Consider the following 9,350-nt stretch of genomic DNA (forward strand, 5'->3'; position numbering starts at 1 on the left):
AGTTGTGATGCACAGAAACTGGAGCTCAACTATACAATGATGAGCTATGGAGAGAGAGAGCGAGAGTGAGAGAGAGAGAAAGAGCGAGCGAGCGGGTGAACTAGCCCCAAACTATCCCAGCCACACAAGCTGTGACAAAATGCCATCTGACATGCTCCAGTCCCAGCAGAGCTCTCACCTGAAGACCCTACCAGATTGCTGTTGTTGTTAGGTGTTGACCTGACTACCATTCACAACAAACCTATGTGTACCTCATCAAAACCTTGTCTTACACTGTGCCGTCCTCATGAAAGGGCTCAAGGCCATTGTTGGAGTCCCGGTGGGTGTCAATCCATTTTCTTGAGGGTCTTCTTCTCCTTCTCTGACCTTTTGTTTACTTTTCCCAGCATGCTATCTTTTTTCAAAGACTCAATGCTTCCTGGAAGCCAGGAGAGGGAAGCTTCATCTGAGGTACTTGGGGATATATTAATAGAGTCCCTGGAAGAGTACACCATGAAAACAAACAAAAAAAATTAGATGGTCAGGAGATGAGAGAGAGAACTTCATCGGGGTGGGTAGACACAGCAACTAAAAAACCTGACACAAACATAGCAAAGGTAGAGAGGATGGACACAAGGCCCGACAGTATTTTGTTCTAGTGTACCCAGGGTCTCTATGAGTCAGTATTTCATTCTATTGTATGCGTAGGGTCTCTGTGAGTCAAAATCTGTAGCACCTACCAACAAGAGCTGTATTGGCTGCAACAGTTTTTCTGGGACTAAGGAGTTTTCTTCTTCTCATTGTAAATTTTCTTATCATGCCACATGGAGCAAAAAGAATCATCTGGCTAAGGCCGAGCAAACCGCAGACGCAGGAGAGATTTTAGAGAGAGCTTCAAACTTCCAAGTGTTGCATTATTGTTAGATGCCATCAACTATGGCTTACAGTGATCCAGCGAACAACAGGGTCTGAGCCTTGGCTTGTCCTGCCTCAACCTCTATGCTTGAGACCATCACTAGAGCCACGATGTCAGCCCACCTCGTTGAAGGTCTTCCTCTGATCTTCATATTTCCCCATATGATGGTAGGAAAATGTTATGGAGATTTGGAGCCTATCAGTAACTGCACTGAGGAAATTTTATTAAAGAAAATTAGACATTTGTGGAAAAGTTTATTAAAGAAAAGAAGGGGAGGAAAAGGGCTGACAGATCTGGGAGTGTTGTTGTTGTGTACCATCAAGTCAGAACTGACCCATAATTGACCCTCCAGCAAGTTTTCAGAAGTTGTTAACTTCACAGAAGGAGATTGTTCATCTTTCTCCCATAGAGCGGCTGGTGGACTTGAACTGCGAGCCTTTGGGATTGCAGCACAGTTTTAGTAAAGAATATTTAGATTGAAGAATGCATTTAAACCCATAGCAAGATGGCCAAAATCTTGCCTAACTTTTAAACAGGAATGGGAAGGTAAGGAGTAAAGAAGACTAATAGTTCAAATTTGATCTCTCCAAGGGGTAAAATAATACTCCTAGGTGTAGCTTAAAAACTGTTACTTGTATTTGTCAGGAAAATGCACATTCAGGACTCTACAGCATCATCCAAAATGTTGATTTAAGTGTTATTCTTCTTTGTCCAACCTGCTCTTTCCTGCCAGCCAGTGTATGGTCAGTTGCATCAAGTGAGCTCGAGGTTTGCACGTCGACTCCACCTTCCCAGAGTTCTCTTTTTCACAGTCTGTGTTGGCTAAGCGAACAGGCTGCACTTTGGCTTAACTGCCTCACCCACTATTCCTCTCCCTTGCTCTCTCACCTTCTGTTTCTGCCAAGTGTGTCAATATCTAAGGCCGAGTTCTAGACCTCTCCCTTTCCTGTTGCCCTTTACTCTGGGGTGCTCACAGTCCTCTCGGTTAACCCAGATTGCGGTGGAAGGTATATTAAAGGGTGTCAAGGGAAGATCAGTTGAGTAACTGAACTCAAACTCAATTATGCTATAAAGACATTGTGCTGAGTGCCCTTACCACTACTATTCACTCAACAACTCCTTGCCCCTGAAACTGACTCACTCATAGCTGACCTTCAGTTTTCTGCGTCTGCGAAACCCATGAGAGGAGATTGGCCCCCTTCTCCCATGAAGACCCTGGTGGTTTTGAACCATCAGAGAGACACAGCCTTTGGGTGAGCAGCACAGCTCCCCACTTGTTGTTGTTATGTGCCATCGAGTCAACTCATAGCAGTCTTCTGCACTATAGCTCTGAATCTTGCTCTGTCCTGAGCCAGTCTCACTATCACTGACACATTGACCCTTTTTATACCAGTTACTATATCAATCCATCTGATCCAGGATCTTCCTCTCTTGCGCTGTCCCTAAACCCTCCCAAGTATGATATCCTTTTCCAAAGATTGGTCCCTCCTGGCTACATGCCCAAATGCTATGAGACAGAGTCTCAAAATCCTTGCCTCCAAGGAACAGCCTGGTTTCACTCTCTACAGGACAGACCTGTTCATTTTCTTGGCAGTCCATATTATGTTCAATACTCTTCTCCAGCACCACATCTCAAAGGCATGGCATCAATTCTTCTGTCATCCTTGGTCAATGTCCAGCTCTCAGATACATAGCAAGTAATTGTGAAGACCATGGCCTGGATCAGAAGCACCTTAGTCTCTAGACTGACATCCATGCTCTTCAGCTCTCTGGAGAAGTCCTTGACAGCAGACTTTCTTAATGCAACTCATCTTTTGATTTCCTGAATGCTGGTACCAAGAGTGTTGATTGTAGAGCCGCCACAGATTAGAGTTCCCTAAACTACCATTATATGTATGTCTCTTGTAGCTTAGTGTCCTTACGTACAACAGACTGAAACCCTGCACATCCTCATGATCTCTGATGTGCCCGGGCCCTTTGATGCATTTAATTATTGGGTTGGCCCATCTTGTTGATTGTCTTTCTCTCCTTCACTAACCTTCTACTTTTCCAAGCCATATTGTCTTTGCCTAAGAACTTACCCCTCCTGAAAACATGATCAAAGAGATAGAGTGTGTCTATGTATGTATAAACCCATTACTACTGAGTTGATTCTAATTAATAGCAACCCACCAGTAGGCTTCCACAGCTATAAATCTCTATGGTAGGAGACTACTCTGCCTTTTTTTTTTCTGGGGAGTGGCTGGTGGATTTGAATTGCTAAACTTTTGGTAGAAGCCAAATTCATGAAGTACTACATCAGCTATGGGTCAATTCCAACTCAGTGGCACACAACAACAGCATAACATGGAGCTCTTAGTGGTAAAAAGCTGTGCTGCCAACCCAAAGGCAGGTGTTTTGAATCTACCCATTGCTCTGTGAAAGAAAGATGATCTGTTCCCCCAACCCCGTATGATTTATAATCTCAGAAAATTCACTGGAAGATCAGTTATATATACTGTGTGGCTGAGTACCAGTGGGAAGGAATACCAGCAGTCTTGGTCTAGAACTAGATCTTTAGAATAAAACTCTTATTTTTTTCAGTGCCAACCTCCCCAAATCTGCTGTAACAGTAAATAGCCATTGGTACCCTTAGCTGAGGAGGACTGATTCGGATCCATTTTCCTACCATGCTCTTCTTTTTTTTTTTTTTTTTTTACCATCATACAAAAAAGGATTTTATTTTGGGAAACTGATTTCTAATTTATGGCAAGTTTCACTTTCAGAAATAAAACCACTGAACAACACGATCTAATGCAATCTTAAAGGCTGGCATGCTGAGCAAGGAATGTTCTTATTCTTTGTAGGAGTTCCTTCTTTACACTGTCAGGTACCAGGGCTCTGCCTTTTGGAGTGATTTCAGCCACCAAGTCATCAACAGTAACGTGTTCTAATCCTTTTTCTTTAATTACCTCTTTACAGTGTGCTTTCAACTGGTCCTTCCAGCCACATTCAATTAGTTTGGCTCTCAGCAGTTCTTTGAGTCGTTCTCTTTCTCCAGTTTCTATCAATTTTTGGTTAATTGCTGCTCTCATCTGCGCATCTTTGTTCATCTTGCTAACCACCATCACCGCGGGCGAGGGCCGTCCCTTCCCAGCGACGAAATGACCCTTGCGCTGACGACGGTTACCTACCACACTCTTCAGCTGCCCAGACTTAGACCTACCATGCTCTTCTTTGGTTTAGCTACAACTATGCAGATTTTGCTTTTCAGTAGTTATAATTTTAAGTTTCCAGAAATCTATAAGTGAAAGATAGCATAGCAACATAAAAGAAAATTACAGGTAACATTTAAGAAGGGTAGGCTTTTCTTTTTACTTTGCAAAAAAATTTTTATTTTTCATTTTAAAACATTTTTTTTGTTTGCCTCTTTGTCACTTCTCACCTCTGTTAACCCTGGGAAGAATAGAGATAAGGACAATATGAATATTACAAATAGGAACAAGATAACAGTTCAGAAGCGGAAGGGGAGATGGGATGTGGAAGATAACACAAGTTTCAGTAGGTTCTAGATGATACAGGGTAACAGAAGTCATAGATAAAGGATAATTACATAAAATGCAATGGATAGACATGATCGTGTCAAACAAAATGTACATGGGTGAAACACTATATATATATGACTATAAAGGTCAATTGTATAAAACACAGTGTAGATGAAGAAACAGTGTATATGAATGGTTGTTTGCAATCCAATAAAAAGGGGCAATTATGGTATCAGACCACTAACAGAAAGAACTAAGACAAGTTTTACACAAAGATTAAAAAGTACATTTTTAATTACATCTTTTTTTATCAAGCTTCCTTAAGAATTCTGGTCTGAATTAGAACTTTTCATATGAGGGGGATTTAGGGAAATTGTACTTTCTTTTCTTGGTTTATAAATCATGTTATGTAAATGATATACTGACTGTGGTAAAGTATTTTTTAAGATTATTTTAGAATCCTATTTCCTGACTACCAAGGTCCTTGTCTTTCCCTGAAATTATGTTCAAATGTGTATTAAAAGCAATTATCAAGATTACTAGTGGCTTTCTCAGAAGAGTAGTAACAATTGTGTTTTCTAAAATATTACCTCCTTGAAGAACTCCTGACTCAGCATCATAATTTTAGTGAGATGCTTTTTGAAATTGTGTGTGGGAATTGATCTATTTGTAATTCCAAGTAAAAACAGAAAACATGGGTCAGCCAGTACAACCACACACACACACAGAGAAAGAGAGAGAGAACGAAAGTGCACACATATCTGGATATGCATAATAATGATATGAAAGATATTTTAAAGGCATATAACCTTCATCTGAACTTGAGAGGAGACACAGTAATTTTTTTCACTGACACAGAGAAAATAGGAAAATATGACTCCACTCCTGCCATTCATACAATTCTCAAAAAATATGACGAGCAAGCCTCATATTAAGTCATCTGGAAACACTCCTCTCCTGTCCCATTTATTGTTTTTTAAACCTCCACCAGAAAACTCTTTGGAAAAGAGCAACTAAACAAATACTGAACAGTTTGTGTTTTCCTGGAATATCCTTGCTTATTTCTTCATTAAAAATAGCCCACCCACTTTCTCCCTCTCCTCAACTCTTTTTATCTTTCTCTCTCTGGGAACCAACTGGGAGGCTTTGGTGGCCTCATAGCAAGAACCTGTGCTGCAATCCTGAAGGCACCAAGTTTGAATTCATCAGCTGCTCTGCAGGAGAAGGATGGGCAATCTCCTCCCACGTGATTAACTGTCCCTGAGAACTCTCCCCAGCCTTAGGTGTGGGTCAGTTCGGACACATTGGTACATAACAACAACAGAGAACCAGCTTACAGCTGACCCTCTATTGGCTTCCCCAGGTTATAAATTGCAGGGGAGGAGACGGCCTGGCTTTCTGCTGCTGGGAGTCTAATCAGCAGAGAGGCATGGCCTGTGGCTCAGCAGGACAACTTCCTGTGGCAGCTCAACTGAAACCCTACTGCTGTGCTGCAGGTTTTGATGCATAAAGATCCTCCGTTGGGTTCCCAAGGCTTCAAATCTTAGCTGGAGAAGATTGTCCATCTTTCTCCCTCAGAAAATTGGGTGGATTTGAAACATTGAAGTTTCTGTTAGCAGTGCAACATACAAGGCATTATACCACTAAAGTTCCTAAATAACAAACCATTTAAAAATGCATTTCTATCAGTGGGAACTGATTGATAGCTGCCTGCCACTAGATTTCCAAGCTGGTAAATTGCCCAAGAGGAGATTGTTCGTTTTTCTCCCAGGGACCCACTGGTGGATTTGAACTAGCAGAGAAGGCTGTCCTTTGGGTTAACAGCATGACTCACTATGGACTAGGCTACTAGGGTCGCCTTAAGAATCCATTAAGTCTAATAGAAACTTGCTCCAGTAGTATTAAACATTAAGAGCTCCAGGTACCTTAAGTGGGGCACATTACTTTGAAAGGCAAAAGGGCAGGGAAATGTGGACCAAAACATTGTCCAATTGTTAATATTGTACTAAGATTTATTCCCTAGTAAATTTCATGGCCATCAAAGATAGTTCAACATCGTCCCAGGAGGCCCAACTTCCATGTGGTCACCACAGGTTGAAGAAGTAGACAAGCAACAAAAGATAAATTAAAACAACAACAAAAACCAAAAAAGAGAACAAGTAAAATCTACTGTGCAAGTTGAGGTCTTCATGTATTCCTCTTGTATGTCACCTTGTGTGTATTCTCTCAGACTTGTTGGACCTTTCCTCTACTACTATTTATTTTACTTTAATATCTCCTGCCTCAATGGATTTGATGGACAATTTGGAAGCCCAGATGATGTTTTTGGCTTTCAAGTCCCACACGCTGTTGGCATTTTACACAAAAGGATTGTTCTCCTTGAAATTACCTGAGGCCTAGAAAGTGAATCAACAGACTTGGCTGGATTTGTTGAACTTTGTTAATGGCATTCTCTATTTCTTCCACAGAGCCTTCACCTTTTCTCCTGGGTGGCGAGGAAAGATGCCACTTCTCTGCTATTCTGAAGGTGTATTATGAAATGTAAAGTTATTTATGAGTTCTTAAACTATTGGTTTCTTTGCACTTCTGTGTTGGAATGTGTTCTGTAGCAATGGTGTTGCCTCACTGAGATGGAGTACATATTTTCAAGTGTTGTGTATTTATCCAGAAAAGCTCTACTCAGATGTAGAGTCTGGCATTTGGTAGTGTTCTGTCCAGTTATTTTTTCCAACTCTGTGTAGCAACAGCCAGAGAAATAGCTGGTTTCACTTTGGCAAACCGGGAATGGGAAGTTAACTTTCAGATTCTATAGACTCCACACTCTCTTATCTCACTAACTTGTCACCATACTGACTCCGCAGTCCTACAGGACAGGGTAGAAGTGCTCCAGGGAGTTCCTAAGGCTGTACATTCTTGTGGACGTAGACTGCTAATCCGGCTTTTTCTTGCAGTGGATGATTAGTTAGTAGTTGAGTGCTTAAAATTGCACCACCAAGGGTGGATGGAGCGGGGTGGGTGGGAAGGAATAGGAAATGCTCAGTGAGGACTTGAGAAGACAGACCAATAACATATAGATCAATGGTAATGAATTATCTAGGTAACAATGTATGTGAACGACTCTATGAAAGAATGTAAATGAAAGATTGTATAAAGTGCAGTATATGTGAATAAAAACCAATGCATACAAATTTATTGTATGCAAACTGATTAAAAATAGAAGTGCAGCAATGAATGAATGGAAATCCAGATTTTCTGTAAATGTTCATGAAAATTATTTTAAAAATCACAATAATAAAAAAAATTTTTTTAAAATAGACATACAAAACAATGTAAGAAAAAGAAAATGAAATCAAGAGAAACCAATCCAGTGAATAGTATGTAAAATTCTAAATAAAAAAAAAATTGCACCACCAAGCTCTTCCCTTGCTTATGTCCAACCTGATACCTTTTCTCTCTCTCACACACACCCCCTCACCCACCACCTCCCCATTTGCTTAGCTCTTTAGTTCTCTGACTAACATAGAGTGAGAAGGAGGGCCCTGCAGAGAAACAAATGAGTCAAATCCTGACTCTATCTAGCTCTAGATGTTGACTGAGCTCAGGCGAGTCCCACTGGGACCATTTCCTCCCTGTCAATGAGAGCCCCACAGTGGTTTTGTTTACTTGCTTTGTTTTGTTTGCAGTATTGGGGGAAATTTCGTGTAGATTTTCACGTTGGGGGGAAATCTGCTTGCCAAATCAGACATAGGATCACAGAGAATTCTTAGATGTCCTCATTCACTTGCTGGGACACTCTCTTCTCAGGTCAGTCAGCCTGCCAGCAGCCCCTAGACTCATTTGCTTGGTCTTCTTCTAGTTTTTTCCAAGAGACAGTCTGACTTCACTTTTACAGAGGGTTTCTGCTCAGTCCTTCTCCCATCTCTCTTCCACACAGCACATGCTGATTTTTGTACGAGGTGGTTCTCTCTCTCTCTCTCTCTCTCTCTCTCTCTCTCTCTCTCTCTCTCTCCTCCTCCTCCTCCTCTGCCTCAAAGAGCTGTCATCTCCATCTCCAGTGCTGCATGGTACATGGTCCATTAGCCCCTCTTTCATGAAGCCCCACTCATACTTTTAACTCCTGTCTGACACTCTATTTTCACAACCAAAACTGCTTACCTGTCCAAATCTTTCACTCATATACAAACCCTCTCACAACTCCTCAGTGGAGGAAGATTTTTTTTTTTTTAATTTACATCTGGCATGATCACCATTGTAAATTTTATCACTTCCACCCCATTTTGATTGCTTTTGTTTTCTCATTCAATCATGCCATATCTGTTTACAAACAAGTCAAATCAAACCATTGCTGTCAAGTGACTCAGATTCATGATAACCCCATGGGTATCAAAGTAGACCTGTGTTACAGAGCTGAATTTTCACTGATTGAATTTGTGACAACAGATTGCCAGGCCTTTCTTCCTAGATGCCTCTGGTGGTTTCGACTTGAGCTGTTCACCGTCTGTACTACCAGCACTCCAGAAACTCTCACACGTGATGGGTCATTTTCCAGATCAGCGAGTTTAACCCAAAATTCCTTTGTATGAAGTCTCCTTTCACACCCCATTGTGTTTTCTTGAACAGGGATTGAGTGACTCAATCGTATCTAGTTCACAAAGTGAAATCAACCAGTCACAAAAGGACAAATACTGTATCAGACCAGTTATAAAAAGCTAAGGGAAGGTTTATAAATGGAGAGAACCATGAAAGTGGGAAAAGTGTAATTACACTGTGGGCACTGAAATTACCATTATTCAGCAAAACGTGTGTGAATGCTTGCATGAAAAATTCATTTGCTTTGCAAACTTCACTCAAATGAAAATTTAAAAGGATCACCCCAAAAAGAGTATCTAACTCACAATATCCCCGTAGTTCACTGAATTAATGCATTAAGA

At 41.0% G+C, this 9,350-nt stretch overlaps 1 protein-coding gene across 1 annotated transcript; it reads right to left on the reverse strand.

Annotated features, from left to right (window-relative positions):
• Positions 1-3,597: 3,597 nt before the first annotated feature.
• LOC102850934 (transcription and mRNA export factor ENY2-like) lies at positions 3,598-4,086 on the reverse strand. Its single transcript, XM_006882673.1, has one exon. The coding sequence runs from the start codon at positions 4,000-4,002 to the stop codon at positions 3,697-3,699; it is 306 nt and encodes a 101-aa protein (XP_006882735.1). The 5' UTR covers positions 4,003-4,086; the 3' UTR covers positions 3,598-3,696.
• Positions 4,087-9,350: the final 5,264 nt, after the last annotated feature.

This window comes from Elephantulus edwardii, unplaced genomic scaffold, assembly GCF_000299155.1.
Source record: "Elephantulus edwardii isolate Elephantulus edwardi_28Jun2011 unplaced genomic scaffold, EleEdw1.0 scaffold00022, whole genome shotgun sequence".
In the NCBI taxonomy this organism is placed as follows: Eukaryota; Metazoa; Chordata; class Mammalia; order Macroscelidea; family Macroscelididae; genus Elephantulus; species Elephantulus edwardii.